This window comes from Mastigoproctus giganteus, chromosome 7 (assembly GCF_048544385.1).
Source record: "Mastigoproctus giganteus isolate SK-2022 chromosome 7, ASM4854438v1, whole genome shotgun sequence".
In the NCBI taxonomy this organism is placed as follows: Eukaryota; Metazoa; Arthropoda; class Arachnida; order Uropygi; family Thelyphonidae; genus Mastigoproctus; species Mastigoproctus giganteus.
The window spans coordinates 34,788,326-34,814,248 of NC_143581.1; the positions used below are offsets into that span (position 1 = coordinate 34,788,326).

Genomic DNA, 25,923 nt, shown 5'->3' on the forward strand with positions numbered 1-25,923 from the left:
ATTGTAAAGCAGTTATTAATCAGTCCAAACTAGAGTTTGAACAGGCTAAGCGCAGAAAACTTGCTTCTTGCCCTAATGGTAGCCGAGCATTCTGGTCTCTTGCCAAAGCTATTGGCCGCAACTTTTGCCCATCCCTGCTCCCACCTCTGTTCAAACCAGATGGTTCTGTTGTCACTTCAGCCAAGGATAAAGCTGACCTGCTAGCAGCCCATTTTTCTTCCAGCTCATGTATTAATGATCTTGGTAAAACACCTCCCACCATTCCCAACACGCTCCATTCAGTGCCTCCTGTGGTCTTCCGTCAAAAGGATATCAGAAGGATTTTGACAAATCTTGATGCTAAGAAAGCTCCAGGTCCTGATGGTATTTCCCCACTTGTTCTCAAAACATGTGCTCCTGAACTTACTCCTATTCTTTGCCGCCTTTTTTCACTTTCTTATTCCAAAGGTGTTTTTCCTTCTGCTTGGAAATTTGCTCATATCCAGCCAGTTCCTAAAAAGGGTGGCAAATCCCTCCCATCCAATTATCGTCCCATTGCAATTACTTCTACTCTTTCAAAAGTAATGGAGAAATCAATTAACTGCCAACTCTTAAAGTACCTGGAAACCTTCTGTTGATCAATGATCGCCAGTATGGATTCCGTCAGTGTTGATCCACTGGTGATATTCTGGCTTATGTTACCCATTTATGGACTAATTCAATGGAAAGGTTCGGTGAAACACAAGTAGTTGCTCTTGACATCTCAAAGGCTTTTGATCGGGTTTGGCATAAAGGTCTTCTAAACAAGCTTCCATCTCATGGTTTGCCAACTGTTTTTAGTAATTGGTTATCCAGTTTTCTCTCCGATTGCTCACTGAGGGTGATGGTAGATGGCTCTCTGTCTTCTCCACTAATGCCGGTGTCCTGCAAGGTTCAGTTCTTTCCCCCACTCTTTTCCTCTTGTATATCAATGACCTTCTTCCATTGACTGGAAATCCTATCCATAGTTTTGCCAATGATAGCACACTGCATTCAACTTTCCATTTTGAGAAACCTTGTCCTGCTCAATCAGCATCAACTTCTCGAAAATCTGCCACCAATTCCTTAAATGCCTATCTTCACGTAATTCTCCAGTGGGGCAAAGACAACTTAGTTGATTTCAACCCTTCTAAAACTCAGTCTTGTCTTATATCTCGCAAAAAGGATTCTTCTGCTCCTATGCTTATGTTTAGTGACACTCTGATTGCTCACTGAGGGTGATGGTAGATGGCTCTCTGTCTTCTCCACTAATGCCAGTGTCCTGCAAGGTTCAGTTCTTTCCCCCACTCTTTTCCTCTTGTATATCAATGACCTTCTTCCATTGACTGGAAATCCTATCCATAGTTTTGCCAATGATAGCACACTACTTTCCATTTTGAGAAACCTTGTCCTGCTCAATCAGCATCAACTTCTCGAAAATCTGCCACCAATTCCTTAAATGCCTATCTTCACGTAATTCTCCAGTGGGGCAAAGACAACTTAGTTGATTTCAACCCTTCTAAAACTCAGTCTTGTCTTATATCTCGCAAAAAGGATTCTTCTGCTCCTATGCTTATGTTTAGTGACACTCTGATTTCTAGGCAAAATGATATATCTCTTTTGGGGATTACCCTGACTTCTAATCTCTTTTGGCACAAGCACATTACAAATATTGCTTCCTCTGCATCTAAAAAACTTGGTTTTCTCTTTCGCTCTCGACGTTACTTTTCTTCCAAACAGCTGCTCACTCTGTATAAATCGCAAATCCACCCTGCCATGGAATACTGTTCCCACATCTGGGGTGGTGCCCCCAAAACCTCTCTCAGGCTTCTTGGTTCCATTCAGAAGAGGGCAGTTAGGTTAATTAATGATTCATCTCTAACAGAGTCTCTCCACTCGCTTTCTCATAGATGCACTGTTTCTGCTGCATGCCTCTTCTGCAGATACTTCCATGGGCACTGTTCTTCTGAATTAGCTTCTATAATTCCCGCTCTCTCTTTCAAAACAGTCCAAACACGTGCCGCCACCAGCCAACATCCATTTACTGTACAACTTCAAACCCACAGAACCAACTTTTCATCTTCCTCATTTATTCATTCAACTGCCGTTTTCTGGAAAAACCTTCCTTCATACGTATTTCCTGAAAATTACAATCTACAGAAGTTCAAGTCCAATGTCAACAAATATCTTCTTTCGTCTTCTCAACCTCCAACCCAAGCACCGTACTAACTACTATAGGTTCTAATACCTCTCGTGTTTGGGGTTCACATAAAAAAAAAATAAATAAATAACCCCGATGTTTCAAAGGAATAAAGTCTTTAGAGTTGGACTACAACAAAAAACCTTGAATGACAAGCGAAATTTTTGAGCCGTGGATTTTAAATTTCAATAGAAAGATGACAAAATAAAACAGAAAAATCGCATTGATTGTCGACAACTTCCTGCCCACCTTCACTTGGTAATTTTGAAACTTACAAGTGTGAAGCTTGTTTTCTTCATTCTTTATAATTTGTCTTCACTGCAGCCAATGGACCAAGGCATTATCAAGAATTTGAACATGCACTACAGAAGGCACATACTGAAAAAAATTATACTAAGAATAGAAACCAACCAACCTGTAGATTCTGTTATAGATTTGTGGTTGTGCATATCAGAGTTGGAAAAAGTGTGGAGTCAAGATGTGACAGAAACAACAATTAAGAGTTGTTTCGTAAAAGCAGGTTTTGCTAAAATGCCAATTAACAGTGATGAGTGGGATGACTACTAGAAGACACTGAGCAATCTTGGGAAGAGTTCCAAGGGAGGTTTGATCAGTGCAGAAATTATTCTTGATGAATTTTTAGGAGTTGATAGTGATGTCATAGTAGCTGAATATCTGGGTGACGCCACATTTTGGAGCGTATTTAAAGAACTTACCTCAGGGGCTCACATCTGTTGAGTATGGAATTGGCGCACCTAGGGTCCTGAGCTGGATATCATTCTTCTCTTTTTTGGTGTTTCCCGTGTACTTTTACTCTTGTTCCTCTCTCTCTCTCTCTCTCTCTCTCTCTCTCAGGATAACAGAATTTTTTTGGCTGGTGCAGCAAAAGCCTGAGTCTTTCTTGTACTATATGGCTAAATATAATAATAATAAACTAGTGACAATATTGATAATGAGCTGGATGAAAATGAGGGCAATATTAAACCTTTCAAACAAATATTGGCAGCATTTGAAACTTTGCATTGAGGCCTTCAGTGGGAAGAAAATGTAACAGAAAATGTATCTGAGAGTTTAAACAAATGCAAATATTTTTATGAACGGTGTACAGTAGAATCCAGTGTACAACAAAAAATAACCAAATATTTTAGACATAATTCTTAAAATTGTACTAATATATTATGCACATCATGGAAGTAGTCATTTCTTAATATGTATGCATTAATAAATTGTTTTAAAATGTTAGAAAATTTATTCATTCCCATTTCTTACTCATCTTTTACTATATTTCTGAATTTATATTATTTTTCATGTTGAGAGTTATTTATTTATAATGACATTTCTGTATAACGAATTTTTTCAATGGAACAGTCGATTTCGTTATATAGCGGTCCAACTGTGTGTATATATATAAATATATATATGTATATACAGGCATACCTCGAATAACGAATAGGATGCGTTCCACGAAATTACTTCGTTAAGCGAAACTTCGTTTTCAGAGGTAAAAATACTATGGCCAGAATAGGGATACGTTCCTACGTAAAGAAAATGAAAAGCTTTTTTTCGAACAAAGAAAAGTTTTATTAAATAAACAGTCAACTTACATACAAAGTGAAATCACATTTTAAAATATGAGGTTAAAGTTGATTGTTTATGCTTTTTTCCTCTTTCATTTAACAATTGCCTATACGGAGTTATTGCATTTAACACTGATCGCTTAACTATAACACTTCTTCCTAAGTCAGGATCATTTTCACTAAAAAAATTTAAAACGTTTTCAATATCATTTAAGCACCTTTTTAAATCTTTGGTTGTTAACACTTTTTCGGCAGGTACTTCTTTAACTTCGCCTTCACTATCTTTGTCTTCGTTGCTAACAAAGCTTTCTAAATCTTCCACTGAAAAACCATCATCTTCTGCATTCAATAAATTTCTAACATCCTCTTCATCGACATTTTCGAAACCTATTTGATTGAGCCATCTGGATAACTTCATTTCTAATTCTTGGATGTTATTTTCTTCTTCTAGTACAACTTCTGGCCATATTTTGCGCCAAACTCCATTTAAGCATTTCTTAGTGACTTCTTTCCAAGAACTATCAATGCTTTCTATTGCGTTTTTAATGGTGTAGTTTTTCCAAAAAGTTTTAACTGTCATTTCCTCTTTATCCTCTAGTTCAGTTAAATTGCTTAAAGTTCGACGCAGATAATAAGCTTTAAATGATGCTATTACTCCCTGATCCAATGGTTGAATCAGGGAAGTTGTGTTTGCTGGAAGAAACACAACTTTGACAGGAATGCATGTGTCCAACGTGTTAAGATCAGTAGGATGTCCCGGAGCATTGTCTAACAACAAAAGAGCTTTTTCTTCAAAGTTGTTTTTTTGACAATACCGTTTTACTTCAGGACAAAAGTGGTTAACAAACCAATCAGTAAATAACCCCTTGGTAACCCACGCTTTTCTATTTGCTTTCCATATTACAGGTAAATTCATTTTTATGTTACCTTTTAACGCCCTCGGATTTTCTGAATGGTAAACTAATAACAATTTTAATTTATAATCGCCAGAGGCATTTGATCCAAAGAGTAACGTTAAACGGTCTTTGGCTGTTTTGAACCAAGCAGCTGATTTTTCTTCAATAGAAATGAAGCTTTTTGTTGGTAGCCGTTTCCAGAACAAACCGCTTTCGTCAACATTGAACACCAAATTTGGTGGAAAATTTTCACGTTTAATTATTTCCTTTAGTTTTTCTGGAAACTTATTTGCAGCTTCAACATCTGCACTTGCAGCTTCTCCTGTTAATTTTACACTATGAATCCTGGCCGGTTTTTTAAATTTCTCGAACCAACCACGAGAAGCCCCAAAGGTTTCCGTAATTTCTTCAGTTTGTTTAGATTTCAGGTGATTAAACAAAAATGGAATATTTTTTTATGTTAAATGGGGCTTGAAATTGCGGACTTCGTTATATCGAGGCTTCGTTATCAGAGGTAACGTTAACCGAGGTATGCCTGTATATATATGGAAGAGGGACAATAAATATTATACAGTTGTAATTAAACTGAGTAGCTGAGTTTAAAGAATGTAAAACTGTGGAGTTTTAAGTATTCTGTATATCTTTATTGCAATCAGTGAAAAATTTTACATATATGCCTGATGTATATATATATATATTGTATATATAACAGCCCATAACAGCAACAATGCTAGGAGTTTAACATAGAAACTAAAACAGGAAAAAAACAAAAAAATAAAACAAGTTGTAAACACACAAAAACAATTTTTTTTTTTTCTTCACAATGGCAACACACCGACAATAACAGTCACTCAGCTGTTCCCTGATGATACGTCTTCTGTAGGCTTTGTGCTCAATGAATTTCTTGCAGTCAGCATCCATATCTTGGACGTTTTGGAGCATCTCCATTGGCAGGAATCTGTCGTCCTTCCTGAGCCTCTATGTCACCACGGACTGTAAAGAGGGGAGGGCCCTTAAGGGTTTCGGAGGATTCTCCAATTACGAATCTGCCAAAAACTTGGCATATTGATTTCACCTGCTATCATTTTAATGGTGACGAGTAAGTGGGGGGTGAAGATCCGTTCTGAGACTTTTCTGTAGTTTAGAAGTTTGGTAATTTCTGAAGTATGTGTGAGGGGTGGAAGCTTGTGCTTGAAGAGCGCCTACTGAAGAAGCCAGTACTCATCAGATGAGATGGTTTTTAGTGTGGTTTTTGCTGCCGACGTCCAGATTTCAGATCTGTACGTAATGACTGGCTGAAGAAACCGGTAAATATATTGAAAGGTGAACTGAGACTCTGTGACATGAAGGAGGTGTTGTTTGGCAAGTCATCTGGATCGTACATTAGTATGAAAAGCCTAGTAGCTTCCAAGATTATTTTTTTGAGGTATGGTACAGGTTTCAGTACATCACAGTTAACTTATAATGCAGGTGTTATCCCTGTTCCTCAAAATCTATGTTATTTCAGAGTTGCATGATTTTCCCATTGGCATTGTTTTTCTGGACTGGTACCTACAATTATTTTGGGTGCCACTGAAGCCAGGTGGGCAGGAGCAGCGGTGTGTAGCACACACTTCTTGATTAGACTGGAGTTTGAGTCCATGACCACCAGATACGGAGGATGCGGAAAAGTCAGGGAACGATCACCACATATCCGCGGAGCAATATGGTCTTAGTTGCTAATGCTCCTAAAAACCAAATAACAACAACAATATACTAAGAATAGAATAATTTTGACCATTTTATTCTTGAGCCATGTGGAATTTGGCCATCATCATTTGCTGTTCAACTCTGTACTTACTGAACTTACCTTTTTTTTCTTTCATTCAGTAGTTATAAAAAATGAAATTAGAGAGAATCTCTAATTTCATTTTTTGCAGCTACTGTATTTTCCTTGAAATTATTTATTTCCTAAAATTCTGTCTTCAGGTTCCTTACCCCATGTAATTACAGTACTCGCATACTATGTATGATACTAAAATAAAAAAAAAAATAAAAAAAAAATTTTTTTAGATATATACTTTTGCAGTTTACTATATTATAGAACGTTATGAGCTATAGATATAATTACTGTAATTTCCATTAAATAATTACATCATATTAACTTTAATATGATATGCTGTAACATTATGCAATTCTTTTTTGCAGTAATTCTATGAAATTAAACCTTTGCTTAAATTAGAAATTTTGTTCTTGCCCATTTATAGTTCCTGCAGAAAAATCAATAGATATAACATCTGAAAGTATTCCAGTAAATTGCAGTGTAGCTTATATGTCTCAATGTATGTCATGGAATAAGTGCAAGAATTCCTGTCGTTCTATGGGAGCATCTAGTTATCGTTGGTTTCATGATGGTTGCTGTGAATGTATTGGTTCTACTTGCATCAACTATGGGATTAATGAAAGCAGGTATGAGCAATAAAAGTTAAAATGCATATTAAAATCAAAACATACAGATCGATATAGGAAACTGTAAACTAGGAAATTCTACATTCTCAAACTTGTTTTTGGTATTTTCTTTACAGTAATAGTTTGAGAGCCAAGTTAAGAAGGGCTATATCGATTAGATTCAGAAAACAGTGTTGTTAATGTGTACTGTAATGAGTACTACTTATTGGGAATAATTTCTTTCATTTTAACAAACTTTAATATGTTAAATTATATTAGTTTAGAACTGTTTCAAGTTTTCCTACAATACTAAATTATCATAATATCATAGGTGGAAATTTTATTTTTGCTTTCTTGCTTTAATAAACATTCTTGGTAACAATATATGGGTTACACCCAGGCATTTAATCTTAGAAAATCTCAGAAATTTTACTATGAATTGTGTTAAATACTACAAAGTTAACTACTTGTATAATATATGCACCGGTGCTATTTGATAAATGGCCTGCTGGCCAATTCTGGTCTGTTGGGAAAAAAAATAATTATAATTCTATATTAATAAATAAAATATTTTTTAGACTATTGTAGAAAAAAATTTCTTTATTTTTATGTACTTAACTTTTTAAATATTGCATTGTTGAGTTTTTTTAATCCCATATATGAATAGTTGAATAGCCTAGACATACACCATTCTCCAAATTGGGACACAAAATGAAAAAAACATATAGGTAAAAAATAAAAAAAATTTTTAATAATGTGTATATAATAGTAATAGTAATCGTGGCATGTGATGCAAGAAAGCAAGCGTATGAGCTTATGTAGCATCAGCCAAAAAAAAAAAAAAAAAAATTCACACAACCATTTCCTCTAAATGTTTGTCCAGTTCCTCCTTAAATTTATTTAACCTATCAACTTCCGCAATGACAGATGGAAGTTTGTTCCAGCAATTAACCACCTGCTGGTTAAGGCAAATTTCCACATATCTGTTCTACAGCTGTCTTTCCTCAATTTGAATTTATGCCCCCTTAGTTCATAATCTGAACAAGTGGAAGAATCCCATCAGAATTCAGCATGCTCAACCGATTTAAGGCCGTATACACCTCAATCAGATCACCTCGCAGGTACCTAGTCTCCAGCCACTGCAATTTGCAGAACTTAAGCCTCTCTTGGTAAGAGGATCCCTTCATTCCCCTCACCAATCTTGTTGCCCTTCTCTGTACATGTTCAAGTAAATCTACATCCTTCCTAAAATGAGGCCTCCAGACCTGTACGCAGTACTCAAGGCGTAGCCTGACATTGCCTTATACAGATGGACAATCACCTCCTTTTCCCTGCTAGCAAAATTCCTGTATATCATTGACAAAACCTCATGACCTGCTCTTGCAGCCTGTCTGCATTGTTCAGAAAACTTCATATCTGACTTCACAATTACTCCCAGGTCTTTTTCATTTTATATCTCCCTAAGTGTATAGTACCACACAGTTGGTACTATACACTTCCTCTAGGCTTAGTTTTACCCATATGTAGTACTTTGCATTTGTCAATGTTAAACTTCAGTTGCCACTTCTCAGCCCATCTTCCCAAATTTTCTAGATCCTGTTACAGACTACTCGTGTCATTACATGAGTAACCCTCTTTTGGGGGAGTGGAAGCTCTACAGTGTTTGGTACATGGTGATGGAATGTTGCCCCAATCCTCCCATGAGGTTTAGGCTAGCTCTCTACTTGAGCTAGGAAATCCTCTTGTTCTTCCTCTCAGTTGTGTTTCCAGTAGTCTTTCCAAAACATCCGAAAGGTATTTAGTTGGATTCAGATCTGTCCTAGATGTCAGTTTAACCACATTATCTCTTCCGGCCACTGTTGTACTAACTGTGTTTTGTGGCAGAGTGTCATCATACTGACACAAATAGAGTAACTCTCTAAAGAATTGCCACAACGTAGGTAAGGCAAAATAAACAACTGCATTTGTGGTTATCTGGATGTCAACCAGTGGAACCAATGAAATATGACATGCCACAGGCTCATACCATTGCACCAACACCACCAAACTTCATTGTTGGTGCAGTAGAATACAGATGAAACTGTTCTTTGGAAAACATCATGTAGTTGTCCTTCCAGGTAATTGAGCTTAAGCAATATCTCATAATACTATAGTCTCCCTCCCTTGAAATTGAAGCCCTCGTTTTTCTTATTTGACCAGAGGATTTCTTTGTGCACTGCCCATTTTATGACATTGCAGTCACTACCCAATATTGATCTTAACTGTCAAGTTTTTGGTGCAGTTTGGATTCTTAGTAAGAAGAAAGTGAAGGGTATTGGAGCTTTGTATTTTCCCTGTTATATAGATTCCCATTAATATATCCTTGTTATTTAAATATTGCATTATTTGAAATGTGATGTATTTTGTAGTTACTATCATTCTCTGACCAGTAAGATAAGGGTAGTATGAATTATTCAAAATACATCTATAATGAAATTCAAAGTCTGAATTAGGTCCCATAACTTGTGAATAGTTTGTCTAATTTGAAAAGACTGCTGAAACCAAACTACTTACAGAAATTGTTATAACCAAATTGATTGCTTATTCAATAATAAATGACATTTTTTTTATTTACTGAAGGCATTATATTTAATAAACACATACGTTACTCATAGGAACTGATTTTCTGTCATCAGAGCTTGTGCTCCTTCCACATCTGCTGTGGCTGTGTTTTCCTCTCAATGACCCCTGTTAGTGTATGCTTCTGCGACTTATTATGCAAATTTTTGCCATAAGAGGTGATCTTCTTCTGCACAAGTTAATAGCCATGTTCTGTGGCAAATTTTTATAGCCTGTCTTGGCAATGTGATGTTGCAAATTTTTACGACAAATTTTTATGAATGCTGAAAGTGAATACATGCCTGTTAATATTTGTTTATTTATGCAGGGTCATTGTTAAAAACAATTTCCAAGTAGTGTGTCACTTCTTATTTTTTATTAGAACTATTTTACATTCAAAATTCAGCCATGTTTTATTCTTACTATTGTAACTGGTTTTCGCTTCTCACATTATCTCCATGTGTAATGGCGAATTTTTACAGCTCGCTGCACTTGCCAGTAATGGCAAACTGTGGTCAGATTTTTACTGAAACTAAAAGGATACCAGGATTTTAACTTTCGTTCCTGTATGCGGGTTGTTCCTGCCATTAAAAATTTTCAAGCAGTAGGTGACTTTTTAATTTCAATTGGAGCTGTTTAATGTAAGGAAGTTGGGCATGCTTCATTCCTAAACTCCATTCATCCCAAAAAGGAAAAACTTTTTAAGTAGTGCACAAACCTGACATTCCAACCAAAGATGTTTTTCAACCAAAAGGTTAGTTGCACTTTCCAGTGGTTGATATTACTGTATTGTCACTGTAATGAATTTTGACCAGTGGCCCAAGAGTAATTAAATATTACTGTTAGGCCACTGGTTTGCTTTTGAGCGATTCTTTTTTAAGACTTGCTCAAAAGTAAACAAACAGAATTCGTGTGATCGCTTCCTTTTTTCTCATATCTTGAACACACTTGTAATATTTTTAATAAATTGGTTTTTCTTCATTCAAGAATTTTTCCCACTTTGACTGAATATTGCTAAGCTCATTTGGTTCACTGAAAATTAAACTTTCTTAGCTGCTAACGTGTCAGGAGCAGTGAAAACCAAACTCTGAACTACAAAGCTGATTCACAGGTGGGAGCATGACAATGAAAGTCATTTTCCAATGAGCACTTAGCAAAAATTTGCTGTAGCATTTGGTGGCATTACATATTTGGATCTCAGCATTTTTGTTATGTGTTAATTGCTTTAATATATAGTTTTTTTTTTTTATGTAAACTCCAAACACGAGAGGTATTAGAACCTATAGTACTTAGTACCATGCTTGGGTTGGAAATTGAGAAGACGAAAGAAGATATTTGTCGACATTGGACTTTAACTTCTGTAGACTGTAATTTTCAGGAAATACGTATGAAGGAAGGTTGTTCCAGAAAACGGCAGTTGAATGAATAAACGAGGAAGATGAAAAGTTGGTTCTGTGAGTTTGAAGTTGGACAGTAAATGGATGTTGGCTGGTGGCAGCACGTCTACTGACCGTTTTGAAAGAGAGAGCGGGAATTATAGAAGCCAATTCAGAAGAACAGTGCCCATGGAAGTATCTGTAGAAGAGGCATGCAGCAGAAACAGTATGTCTGTGAGACAGCAAGTGGTAGGTATTTTTTGGTAGTTGTTGGCACATCGGCTTCTGTGGCCATAATGCCCCTCCCAAGGTTTTTGCAGTACTTTGATCCCAGCCCGAGACAGGATTTGAACCCGTGAACTTTGGGTTGCCAGGCAGGCACTTTACCCACCCGGCTAGCATGGTCGGCACATAGCGAGTGGAGAGACTCTGTTAGAGATGAATCATTTATTAACCTAACTGACCTCTTCTGAATGAAATCAAGAAATGTGAGAGAGGTTTTGGGGGCACCACCCCAGATGTGGGAACAATATTCCATGACAGGGCTGATTTGCGATTTATACAGAGTGAGCACCTGTTTGGAAGAAAAATAACGTCGAGAGCGAAAGAGAAAACCAAGTTTTTTAGATGCAGAGGAAGCAATATTTGTGATGTGTTTGTGCCAAGAGAGATTAGAAGTCAGGGTATTCCCCAAAAGAGATATATCATTTTGCCTAGAAATCGGAGTGTCACTAAAGATAAGCATAGGAGCAGAAGAATCCTTTTTGCGAGATATAAGGTAAGACTGAGTTTTAGAAGGGTTTTTAGATGCAGAGGAAGCAATATTTGTAATGTGTTTGTGCCAAGAGAGATTAGAAGTCAGGGTATTCCCCAAAAAAGATATATAAGTTGGACAGTAAATGGATGTTGGCTGGTGGCAGCACGTGTACTGACCGTTTTGAAAGAGAGAGCGGGAATTATAGAAGCCAATTCAGAAGAACAGTGCCCATGGAAGTATCTGTAGAAGAGGCATGCAGCAGAAACAGTATATCTATGAGACAGCAAGTGGTAGGTATTTTTTGGTAGTTGTTGGCACATCGGCTTCTGTGGCCATAATGCTCCTTCCAAGGTTTTTGCAGTACTTTGATCCAAGCCCGAGGCAGGATTTGAACCCGTGAACTTTGGGTTGCCAGGCAGGCACTTTACCCACCCGGCTAGCACGGTCGGCACACAGCGAGTGGAGAGACTCTGTTAGAGATGAATCATTTATTAACCTAACTGCCCTCTTCTGAATGAAATCAAGAAGTGTGAGAGAGGTTTTGGGGGCACCACCCCAGATGTGGGAACAATATTCCATGACAGGGCGGATTTGCGATTTATACAGAGTGAGCACCTGTTTGGAAGAAAAGTAACGCTGAGATCGAAAGAGAAAAACCAAGTTTTTTAGATGCAGAGGAAGCAATATTTGTAATGTGTTTGTGCCAAGAGAGATTAGAAGTCAGGGTATTCCCCAAAAGAGATATATCATTTTGCCTAGAAATCGGAGTGTCACTAAAGATAAGCATAGGAGCAGAAGAATCCTTTTTGCGAGATATAAGACAAGACTGAGTTTTAGAAGGGTTGAAATCAACTAAGTTGTCTTTGCCCCACTGGAGAATTACCTGAAGATCGGCATTTAAGGAATTGGTAGCAGATTTTCGAGAAGTTGAAGCTGATTGAGCAGCACAAGGTTTCTCAAAATGGAAAGTGGAATGCAATGTGCTATTATCCGCAAAACTATGGATAGGATTTCCAGTCAATGGAAGAAGTTCATTAATATACAAGAGGAAAAGAGTGGGAGAAAGAACCGAACCTTGCAGGACACTGGCATTAGTGGAGAAGACAGAGAGCCATCTACCATCACCCTCAGTGAGCGATCAGACAGAAAACTGGATAACCAATTACTAAAAACAGTTGGCAAACCATAAGATGGAAGCTTGTTTAGAAGACCTTTATACCAAACACGATCGAAAGCCTTTGAGATGTGAAGAGCAACTACTTGTGTTTCACCGAACCTTTCCATTCAATTAGTCCATAAATGGGTAACATAAGCCAGAATATCAACAGTGGATCGACACTGACTGAATCCATACTGGCGATCGTTGATCAGACAGAAGGTGTCTAGGTAGTTTAAGAGTTGGCGGTTAATTGATTTCTCCATTACTTTAGAAATAGTAGAAGTAATTGCAATGGGACGATAATTGGATGGGAGGGTTTTGTCACCCTTTTTAGGAACTGGCTGGATATGAGCAAATTTCCGAGCAGAAGGAAAACCACCTTTGGAATAAGAAAGTGAAAAAAGGCATCAAAGAACAGGAGTAAGTTCAGGAGCAAATGTTTTGAGGACAAGTGGAGAAATGCCATCAGGACCTGGAGCTTTCTTAGCATCAAGATTCGTCAAAATGCTTCTGACATCCTTTTGACGGAAGACCACAGGAGGCATTGAATGGAGCATGTTGGGAATGGTGGGAGGTGTTTTACCAAGATCATTAATACATGAGCTGGAAGAAAAATGGGATGCTAGCAGGTCAGCTTTATCCTTGGCTGAAGTGGCAACAGAACCATCTGGTTTGGACAGAGGTTTCGTACACGTGGTAAGAATATACCCAGATCCTTGACATAACGTGGCCTCAATAATGCTCCCCGCATACACACTACTTGAACTCCCTCCAGTCATTATCTGGCAGAGTAGAGGTAGCAAGATTATACACTAGCTGATCCGGAAGCCTCCTAGAGAGTTACCGATAGGTTCGGTCCGGTGTACTAACTAGCGGCCTGCTTGCGAACACCATTTTAGAGCTGTACCCTCGAAATGTAAGGAATATTGGATCTCGCCACGACGTTCATCATAACCTCAAAAGTCATCAATCATACTGCATGATGGAAGAGATAGGGAAGGGTTGACTGGAACTTAGCTCTAGAGACTAAACATGGGTTCCACCACTTCAAGCCTCCAATAAGCAAAGTGGTGGTATTTCACTGATTGATGAGAGTCATCCGCCACCTAGTACTGCCTGGTAACATAGAGGGGCGGCGTTCCTCCATGTGGTGTGGGCACCACACCTCGACCCCTGCTTACGTTGATTCACACCTGGGTGGTCACCCACCATGTACTTGTGCATGGAGGTTATACCCAGAATTACTAACAGTCTCACCATCGTGAAGGTGCAAGCAGAGGATTTGGCTGTCACAGACCGTCCGGACTTCGCCGAAACAGGGTCCACTTGACTTGATTGTCACCCGAATATCAGTTCCATCAGCGTTTTTAGTCTCCCAGGTAGCAAGTACAGCTTGTCTGGCATATCTGAGAGAATGTCTATGACAACCTCAAGGACCAAAGGATCTTACCAACAATAGAAGTCAAACTCACTGGTCTATAAATGGCCATAACTTCTTTGGTTCCTCCCTAATGGACTGGGGAAATATTGGCACTTGAAGTTTATACTGGACTTCAAGTGCCAATTGACCTCAGTTTTAGCCCAAGTGCTGAAGTAGGCAACATCACCAAAATATGCCAGTCGCAGCAGCATTATTCAATAACTTTTCTTCATCAATTTGACAATATGCTACTGCTTCGTGGTCAGCCGATTTTTAATCTGCTAGATACTTCTAGCCTTCTAATGCTATTATGAAGATTATATGCATCAACCATGTGTCATAACCTGACTTGATTTGGTCAATGCACTTGCTATAGGCATAGTGCCTTAATATATTAGCACCCTGGGATCATGTCAAGGGAAACCACTCACAGAAAGAAACTATAAAATTATCAAAATTTAATCCAAGCTTAGAATATTTCAGATTTTGTTTTCAAAACCTGAAATACTCTAAGTGCACAAAAGTTAATGGAAATAAGATAAATTTGTAAATTAAATAAAGTACACCATGTGGCAAACAAAAATGTACACACACAAACTGTAATATAAATTTAGAGGATGAAATAGTAAAATTTACAGAGGATGAATAACCAGAGAAAAATAATGGATAAACTAGCCTGTCAGATACTAAAACTTAAATTTCTGAACTTCGCCGAAATTTGGTCCACTTGACTTGAGTGTCACCCAAATATTAGTTCCATCAGCGTTTTAGACTCCCAGTAGCAAGTACAGCTTGTCTGGCATATCTGAGAGAATGTCTGTGACAACCACAAGGACAAGTTGTACAAAATAGTTTCCTTTCATCCGGCTTGCATGGTTAATTTTTTCCGTAAAATAGTGACTTGTTTATGTAAGGAAAAAAAATCCACTTAACCAAGGTAAAATTTCATGACTATAATCAAATTTTTTTTTCCAGCTGTACTCAGATACTGGGCATTTTCTGTATATCACTCTTAGCTGTTCTAAGGTGAGTCAAGCTGTTTATGGGCTTGTGTAGTGTAATTAGCAAGTGAAAACTTGCTAATTACACTACATGAAATAGTAACACAAAATAGAGAGAAATGTCATCCCATTTTGCATGGATTACAAATATTAAACCAGTGATTCTCAATTGGAGAGGTGTGTCTCCACTAAGGGGCCTAAGAGATTCTCGGTTGGGGGGGGGAACATTTGTAGTTTGAAAAAAACATTTTCAGTATCATAAAAAAATTTATTTTTAATTTTTATAATGTTATTTTTTTAATTGTGAAACCACAGAAATATATATATTTATGGTTATCCTATTATGGATAATAAAGACAGTTTTAATGGCATCGTCTGTGACACAGTAAAGCACTGCACATAGCTTGGCTCATTAGTCTGCATATGCACTGCTCTAGTACCAATGGTACAAAGTATGACATTTGAGAATACTAGTTACATTCTGATAGTGACAAAAAAACAAAAGTTCGATGAGCTTTGTATCAAGTATGGTTTTTACGTATATTGCGAAAGATGGGCTACAAATTACTCGGTGTGTTGAATTCCTAAAAATGCTGAGCAATGATGCCATGCAACTGGAATGATATTTGAACCAAAACCACCCAAATCTAGCTAAAAAAAAGCCAGCAGAATTTTTTTCTGCCAATCAAGATTCTGCAGCATGTGAGATTGGACAGTACTGGAATATACTTTCAGGAATCCATGAAGGCTGTGAAAGTTTCTTATGAAATAGATTTTTTAATCGCAAAGCAAAAGAAACCTCATACCACCATTGGAGAAACTTGCATAAAGCCTTTGCATTCTGATTGCTGCCAAAATTTTACTTAGAGAGGAAATTGAGAAAAAAATTACAGAAAATAACCCTGTCCAATTCTATAGTGATGCACTGAACTGATGAATTATCTGAGGATGTCAAACTTCAAATTCTGCAAAAGATATAATTATTTGCAGAATCTGAATCAAAAGATATATTTTTGCTATTAGTTGTGATGAATCTACTGATGCAAGAAATTGTGCACACCTACTTATTTATGTGTGATATGTAGCTCACAATACTGTGAAAGAAGAAATGTTTTCTCATGCTTTGGTAACCACTGCTAAAGCTAATGATTCCAATTTATTTCCCAATTCATTTGTTCCACCCATTGGAACAAATGAATAACCTGGATTGGCAGAAATTGATTGGAGTGTGTGCACTGGTGGTGCACTAGCAATGCTGGGCTTACGATTGGGGTTTTTGGGGGGGAAAAAGAAAGAAAAATACTCATCTGTTTTTGGGATGCACTGTATTATTCACTATCAAGCACTGATTTCTGAAACTCTGCCCAGCAATATGCATGTAGATCTCAACCTCTGTATCAAGTTAGTGAATTATGTGAAAATCAGTACAGTAAACTTAAGATTATTTTCTTTGTTTTGTGAAGATTTGAATGCCAATCACAAAGCTCTTCTGCTCTATACTGAGGTTCATTAGTTATCAAAGGGAAATGTGTCTAGTCAAGTAAAGTTTGAGCTGAAGGAAGCAATTGCCCTGTTTTTGTAATCTCAAGGCCAATTATTTGAATCTTTGAACACATTAAATCAGAAATTGAAGGGACAAATACCACCATTATAGATCATTTTGATGTATTGCAGGTATTTATAGACAAAATTGAATTGTGGCTTCATCATGTCACAGCTAAAAATGTCACTTTATTTTCTTAACTTGATGAACATCCTAAAGACAAGGTTCTTGAAAGTAATTTCCAAGAAAAAATAAAATCCCATTCAGTGTGTCTTCAGAATGAATTCAGATGATATTTTCCTGATGTCAAGACTGAAAATTCTATTTGGGAACTTGAGAGGAATACTTTTCTCACAGATGTTCAATCTTCACCGTAGATATCCAGGAAGAGTTTTTGGAACTCAAATTTGATTTGGTTTCCAAAAATAACTTCAAAAAAAAAAAAAAAAAAAAAAATGTGTTGGAGAATTTTTGTGTAAAATATCTCCCTATTTTTCCCAAAACAATTAAACAGGCTTTGCATGTCCTTATCCCATTTTCATCGACATATGTTTTTCTGCACTTCAGGCTATAAAAACAAAGCTGTGCAACAGACTTGACATTGAAAGTGACCTGCATTGTGCTTTATCTTCAATGGCAACCAACATAGAAAAGCTTATGGTAAACAAGCAAGCCCAGCTCACATTAATAACAATATGGATGGAAAGATTTAAATATGAATTTTTTATTTTATTATTATTTTTTTATTTTACATATTAACAATTGTTTTGTTTTGCTTTGTCCTTATAATGATAATTAATAAATTTTCACTTTTTAATAATATTGGGGGGGGGCATGGATTTTTATGTTAGTTGAAAGGGGGCATGGATTCAAAAAGGTTGAGAAACACTGTATTAAACAGTGAATAATATCCCAAGATTTGGATTCTTTCCCTAGCAAGTATGTACAATTATATATTATGCTTATTTTAACTTATTAGCATGTAGTTTGTATCAATGATAAAAAAACAATCTTGTTATGCTGTGCAAAAATTTTATTGAATTATTCTTTAGCACAGTTGTTTTCTTTCTTGTATTGTTTAAATTGATGTGTTAAGTCTACTCATGAAATATATACCAAAATGAAATTAAAAGATTAATATTTTAAATGAGAATTACAAAAATTCTGTAGTGTTAATAAGAGTATCTTGGCTAAAAATTTCTTTTGATTAATTATTACTGACATGTTCTAAACTTATATAGATTAACTAACCTGTTTAAAATGTAAGAGACATATTTTGGCCCCTTATATTAAAAAAAAATTATCTTGTGCCATTTTTAACCAGTTTAATACAAATTTTTTTAGACATATCAGCTGAAGTAATATAGTACAGGTGGGAAATTTAAATATTAAGTTTATTGAAAGATATTTAAATAGCCATCAACCTTTTGAGATTTGTATGTGATCTTGGGAATTAAATTCTACCTATCAAATTAACCAGGTTTTACTTTAACAGTCATCCAGATGGTTTAAAAATCTTTCTGTGTGGGCTAGTCCATAATTTTCAGTCTGTAAGAAGTAGGTTCATGTTGCCCACAATGAGGCAATCACCTTTGTAGAGATTTTGATCATACCTTTCAGAATAGTTTTTCTTGTAACAAACCCCCTACTTACATCTTTAGAGTTGCCACATTTTCAAAATCTTTGACCAAGAGATATTGGGTGGGGGGGAAGGACATGTAAAATGCACATTTTTAAAATTAAAAAACTTTTAAAAAATATATTTTAGGGAAAGAACAAAAAACAACGAATGTGGCAAGATAGTTTGAAATGCCGAGGGACAGAGTATGGATAGTTGCCTCATTGGGATATTATTGAAACTGTTTAGTTTGGAACCGTCCCCCCCCCCTCTCAGTTTTCCAGTGTTGTATGAAATTAACTTTCAGTTGTTTCTCATCAGATGAATTGGAAGTTATAGCATGCATGGATGGCTTCTCCATCCTTGATTTAACTCTAAATTCTGTTCTCTGGGGATGAACAAAGGAAGCATAGCGTACAAAATCAGGAAATGTCAGTGAACCGGAAGAAAGAATAACCACTATGTTGAATAATGTTCCTGAAAATATGCTACAAGTGGCAAACACCTATTTGGTTAAGGGAGCATATTGAAAATGCAGGAGCTTATGTGGAAAACTGGCAAAGAATCTTATTTAAGTGTTAAGTAAGGTTTGAAAATAGGTATTGAGTTATCATACACCTAGAATATAGTAGTGTTAGAGCAACATAGTTTTCATAATTTTTTTAATCAAAAATCATACATAACGAATTTTTTATGATACTTTTAGAACCTAGATGCGCATTACATTTAAACCTTGAATAACTGCAGAATTAATGTTCCATTTGCATTTTATTAGGTGTCTCGAGTGTCCTCCCGACAAAGATGATATGGCCTTAGAGGAAGATGATGTTATAATTGATAGTCCTGAGAAACCAGTGGAAGATGAATTTGAAGATGAGGGAGATGAAATAATCTTAGAACATAAGGAGAAAGATATTGGAAGTGAAGATGATAAACTACAAAAAGTGGATTCTTCTTGAAGCAACATATTAAAAAAAATTATCTTGTGCCATTTTTAACCAGTTTAATTACTCATTACAAATTTTTTTTTAGACATATCAGCTGAAGTAATATAGTACAGGTGGGAAATTTAAATATTGTTTATTGAAAGATATTTAAATAGCCATCAACCTTTTGAGATTTGTATGGGATCTTGGGAATTAAATTCCACCTATAAATAAATACCATCTTATAAACATGTGACAAAAGTGCTTGGGGATAGTACAAGATCCTGTGACCAGTGTCACTTTTACAAAAAAAAAAAAGATTAACTGTTAATATTCTAATTGATTTATGGTTGTATTCTTCCATTTCCCAAAATGTGTGTTTACTATTTCCCCTTTCTTAAAAGGGCAGTAAATCTTGTCAAAAACACTTTATGAAAAGTGCTTACTAAATATTGTATGTAATTTTTCAGTTGATTTCACGACATCTAGTAAATAACTTGAAGTCAGAAGCTAATTCATTTAATTTTTCTAATTTTGATGCAGAACATTATAATATATAAATTTAAGTAAATGGTTTTGAAACCTGCAGTCTAATTGTTTGTGCTTCATAGATCATTGCAGGACAGATATTGTATCAGTATTTTTGAAAATATATTTTTATAATGCTACCTATAAGTAAGTACCAAAGGTACAATGCCAGTCTCCAGTGGTTTAAAGTTGCAAAACTAAAAAAAAAAAAAAATGCTTATATAACCAAGTTGATGTTTTGAAGTTCCAAAGGTGAAACAATGAGGTTAATTTAATAGCATTTTTTGTATGATAATTTATTTTGCACATTGTGTAAAGTGATTCAGTCCATTATATTTAGATTTTTTTTTTCTTTTTTTTTGCATTCAAAATAATTGGTAATATTTGTTGCTAAACTTTTGGATGTAAGATAGAATGATTGAGCTGAACTTTAGTGGACAAGTAATTAGGGATAAAGACAAGAAATTATCAAAACATCAATAATAAAAAAAAATGACCCTTGGTCTTGAGTCAGAAAGGTGCTTGGTACCCTTGAAAAATATTACTCCATACCTAGATTAACTGTTTTCCCTTAAAACCACTTTGGTTTGGGCTAGTTGAACCATCTCAAAATGATTTTATTCCTATTCAGCATGCTTGGAACAGGCTAAAAAGGAATAAAATCAGAGATCTAGCAGGCTACGGAAGCACTTTGAAATTGATTCACAGAGAAAGAAGCTGATGACATTAGTGGTATGGGACTAAGTATTGTACTAATATTGGATGTTTCCAAAGATGAATTAAAATCACCTCACACACAAAGGCCTCAGTGAATTATCCAGTCCTCATACTCTGATGTTTGTGTGAGTGCTTTGGATAATTGTATCGGTATATTGGAAAGTGGATGACAGGTTATGGACGAGTTCTGCTATTCAGTGGTGCCGACTAGCCAGTGCTTGTTCTATTCATCCTGACCAAGATGAACAGAAATTTTCCAGATGAGCTATTCAGCCTCCTGGAACCCAACGCTGCGACCCTGTTCAAATTTATTTAGTTTTGCTCGTGCACAATTCTTGATCATCATAAAAAGCCTTTCTGACAAACTGGTTTGCTAGTTTTCATCTTTTCAATTAATGAAAGCATGCTTGTTCATGTGTTTATATTATCATGACATGCTGATATTCAATTTTTCATACTCTTTTAGTGTAGGGAAATTTTTCTGCCACTGAGTATATTTACTATTTGGTGTAAATTATAATAGGATAAATAACACACTTGCATACCTGCCAACTTCTCTGGTTCCCCCAACCCTTCCAGGAAGATTTATGAAAACTGACTTTTATGGAATGCTTACTCCTGGATTTCAGTCAGGTTTGTGTTTTGTTTTTAAAATAACCACATAATTATGTTCTTTCAAACATGGACCTGCCAAATTTATTGATTATAAGTTTAAAATCTCCATTACATCTCTGCTTATACAGAGAACAGGACACGATGTCTTGGTAGATCATGATTAGTTGATTTTAGAACAAATTTTCTGAAATCTGCACTGAAAGGGAGTCTCTAACTTATTTCACATTACAACAGTAAGTAAAAATATTCATCCAGTGTTTTCCTTATGTTTTTGGAGATTTCTTACATGCTTATGTTGGATTTCTTTTAATAAAAATTTAAATCTTAATGTTTTAATTTTAGTGCTTGTTTTTGTAAATAGCATAATTATCTGACTTATCTTTTTTTTTTTTTTTTTGAAAACTCATTGTATATATTTGAATGGCTTTTTCACACAAAAAATGTTATCATTTAAATCTGTAATAGCCAGTGGGTACACTGGTCAATATGGTACAACAAATCAGTCCTTCTGGAATGTTACCCTTCCATACTATTATATTTCCTTTTTAATTATTAGCTCCTAGCAAGAGCTATTCACCTTCCTCTTAGTGTGTGTGCTACTTGATCTATTAGCATTCATTTTTGCTTCAAATATCTTTAAATAATCTCCAATCAAATATCTTTAGCTTCCATCCGTCCTGTATGCCCGTACCATTGTAAATTTACCTCGCTTGCCTGTGATTGAATATTCTATTCCAAGATCATTTCCTATTTCCAGTTTCCACCTGTTAATTAAGAAATTTATGTCTACTGATGGATTAAAAACTGCATAAAATGCAGTTTTCACTCTATATAATTTAAAGTTGTCACTTCATTTATTTTAAATTGACTATGTCCAACAAAAAAGTTATGCTCTAGATATTTTTTAATGACAAAGAAAAAAAAATGAGATTGCAGAAATAGTTTTAAAAAAATTGGATATCTTGGAGTTTAGCATTAGTAGAGGCATATTTAAGAAAGCAAGCTTATATAGCATCAGCCAAAAAAAAACCCTTCCCATTTCACCCATCCATTAACTCCAAATGTTTGTCCACTTCTGCCTTGAATTTATTTAAGCTGTCAACTTCTACGACAGATGGAAGTTTGTTCCAGCAATCATCCACCCATGCTGGCTAAAGGTAAATTTCCGTACAGCATTTTACAACTCTTTCCTCAATTTGAATTTGTCCCGCCCCCAGGCAACTAATCTGAGCAAGAGGAAGAATCCCATCTGCAATGAGCTTGCTCAAACCATTCAAAGCCTTATGTTTACTGATGGATTAAAAACTGCATAAAATGCAGTTTTCACTTCATTTATTTTAAATTGACTATGTCCAACAAAAAAGTTATGCTCTAGATATTTTAATGACAAAGGAAAATGCCCCAATCACATTACCTTGCAGAACTTAAGTCTTTGCTCATAAGAGCAACCCTTTGTTCCATTCACCAATCTCGTTGCCTTTCTCTGTATTTGTTCAAGCAGCTGTACATCCTTCCTAAAACGACGCCTCCATATCTGTATACAGTGCTCAAGGTGTGGCCTGATCATTGCCTTATACAAGGGGATAATGACCTCCTTATCCCTGCTAGAAAAATTCCTGTATATCATTAACAAGACACCATGAACTACTCTTGCAGACTGTCTGCACTGCTCAGAAGACTTCATATCTGACTGCAAAATTACCCCCAGGTCTTTTTCATTCTTTACCACTCTGAGTGTAGTACCACACAGTTGATATCATTAACAAGACACCATGAACTACTCTTGCAGACTATCTGCACTGCTCAGAAGACTTCATATCTGACTGCAAAATTACCCCCAGGTCTTTTTCATTCTTTACCACTCTGAGTGTAGTACCACAAAGTTGGCAGGGGTTACTGCTACTCATATGTAGTACTTTACATTTCTCAATGTTAAACTTCAGTTGCCACCTCTCAGCCCATCTGCTCAACTTTTCTAGATCCTGCTGCAGTAGCGTAGTGTCATTAATAACCCTGCCAACCTTCATATCATCTGCAAACTTGGACATTAAGCCTGATATACCTTCATCAATATCGTTTATAAATACAGAAAAGAACAATAGGCCCAACATGTGGACCCGTGGAAGACACCACTAATAACATTAGTCCACGAAGAGCAGTGAAGAACTTGCCCTTAATGACATACTGCTACAACTTTTACAGTAGCTTCCTTCGCAACAGTCCTTGTTTTCCTTCTCTCGTCATCGGTATTGTGACCATGTAAACAGAGATAGAGAAAAATGTAGAGAACACACTTCCGCAAAACAACAGATGATTGATTATTTGTTGGGATAAAAGAAAATCACTTTTCTAATTCTCAAATGGGGTGTTTACTTTGTGTCCAACCTACGGCCCCGGCAAAAGTGAACTAAAATAGAATTTTAAATTTTGTTAATTATCAAAAAAATTTTCTTGTTAAATGTTTTGTTCAGTAAATGTAATTATGTATTGTACTTTTGTTTTGAATATTTTCAATTTTACATGCAACAAGATATGGAAATTGTAACACAGTAAAGAAATCTAACTTTGAATTTTTTTTGAATATGGCCACTGTATGGGAAAAGGTTGAACACCACTGCAGTAGAAGGTGGGCCAGAGCCCATTGGGAATACACCTTGATCTGTTCACTCTTGACCAGCACGACTTCTCCGTATGTGGGCATGTGGTCGGAAAAGTTTTACCAGGTACCACTAAGTTGTAGAATGGTAATCCCTTTAGCTCTCTTAATTTGTGCAGCAGCACTAATTGCCCGGAGGCGAGAAATGCGAACAGAGTGTACCAAGTTAATTCTCTCCTAATCTGTTCGCTATATGAAAATTTTCTTCGCTCAATGGAAACTATTTTAAATGTAACTTCCAGGGGGAAGTCAAAATAATTCCCTATAAAAGGACTTTGTTAAACAGAGGTCCGACTGAGTAATTTAGAATTATAAAAATGGTTATATAGTTTTATATAGTATTAACAAGACAGTAAAAAATGGAAATTTTTACTGTCTATTGTTAATATTGGTATATTACAAATTTCGAAGTGCATTGCATCCAAATGTCACTGTTAATAAAGGTGCCAGTACACCATACCGTTCCAAAAAAAAGCACTGATAATTATTAGTGTCACACTTTGTGAATTGGGGTCACATTTTCACATCTCCAGTCCATGGGGACCTCCCCTGATTTCAAGGAAGCTCTCATAATTATGGTTAAGGTTTTGCTTACTTCCTCTGCTGCCTCCTTTAATATAACTGGATAGATCCCACCAACCCCAGGTGCCTACCTTATGTTTAACTTCAACAAATTCTCCTCTACTTTGCTCTTAGTTATTACAAAATCATTTAGCTCCCTGTCAGAGTTTGATAAACTTCTGGCTTTCCCCTCCCTGAATAACTCTTCATGTGTGAATGTAGATGCAGAACCATTGATATCAAGTGGACCAATCTGATTCAACCCCTTCTAGAGTTTACATAAGTAAAGAACTCTGTTGTTTTTTTTGCATCCTTTGCCAAAGATTACTCATAATCTGCCTTCGCTTGCTTGACCTCCTTTGTGAATTGATTACAGACTATATCTACCATAGGCTTCTGTGTCACCCGATAATTTATATCCATCCCATGCATTTTTCTTTTCTGCCACAAGTCTTATTAGTTCACCTGACATCCATTTAGGCTCAAAACCTTGAACAGTATTTCTTAGTTGGGACAAAAAGCCAAGTAGCTTCCAAGATTACTTCCATAAATGCTTCCCATTTAGAATTTGGTGTTGTTAATATCATTAGTTGGTTGCACTGTATAGTCACTTTTACAAAAGCAAAAACCCTTCCCTTTCACCCTGATGGTAGTTACATCTTTGAGTAAATCCCACATCAGCACACTGTGATCACTGCCACCTAGTTGATTCCTTTATCTGCAGATTCTTAATGCATGTATAATCACTGCTGATAATCAGATCAAGAGTATTTGCCTCTCGAACATGCTGTTGTAGAAAACAATCATGCAATAAATCCAAAAACGCCTTGCTAGTGTGCAAGTGATCAACCCAAAAGTCCCAGTCAGTATCAGGGAAGTTAAAATCCCCCATTATAAGACAATCTGATTTACTAGCCCATTCTATTTCTCATTTACAGTTGTTCATTATAGTCATCAGTCATTAGGCCTATAACACACTGCTACTGTTAATTTTGCTTTCCCAGTGCTTATGTCACACCAAACTGACTCAACACTGCACTTCCCTAGATTTTGTGTGTTATATGCTTTTATTATGAAATATTGTTATGCTCATATGTTTTTGGATTGCTTGTCTTTAACTGTATGTAATGATTTTAAATTTTTATAAAAACACTTATTAGATTTATTAATGTGAAAATTATTACTGAATTATCTATTTCTTATGGAAAGGAAGAGAAAAAAAAAAAAACAGCTGCTCTAACTGAAATATGTGTAAAATAACTGCTGCTTTTTCATCATTTTTATGAGCTGTTTGAGCACATATCACTGTTTAAAATACTGTATGCATTTAAATTTCATATTTTGTTCACTT

At 36.0% G+C, this 25,923-nt stretch overlaps 1 protein-coding gene across 2 annotated transcripts in view; it reads left to right on the forward strand.

The window, feature by feature from the left end:
• The window catches only part of LOC150082810 (protein twisted gastrulation-like), a 64,445-nt gene extending 44,617 nt beyond the window's left edge, over positions 1-19,828 (forward strand). For both annotated transcript variants that reach the window (XM_090376831.1, XM_090376832.1), the window contains exons 4-5: positions 6,917-7,118; positions 19,345-19,828. In XM_090376831.1, the coding sequence (XP_090232957.1) occupies positions 6,917-7,118; positions 19,345-19,528 (386 nt within the window). In that variant the 3' untranslated portion in view covers positions 19,529-19,828. The remainder of the gene's footprint in view (positions 1-6,916; positions 7,119-19,344) is intronic.
• The last annotated feature ends 6,095 nt before the right edge of the window (positions 19,829-25,923 follow it).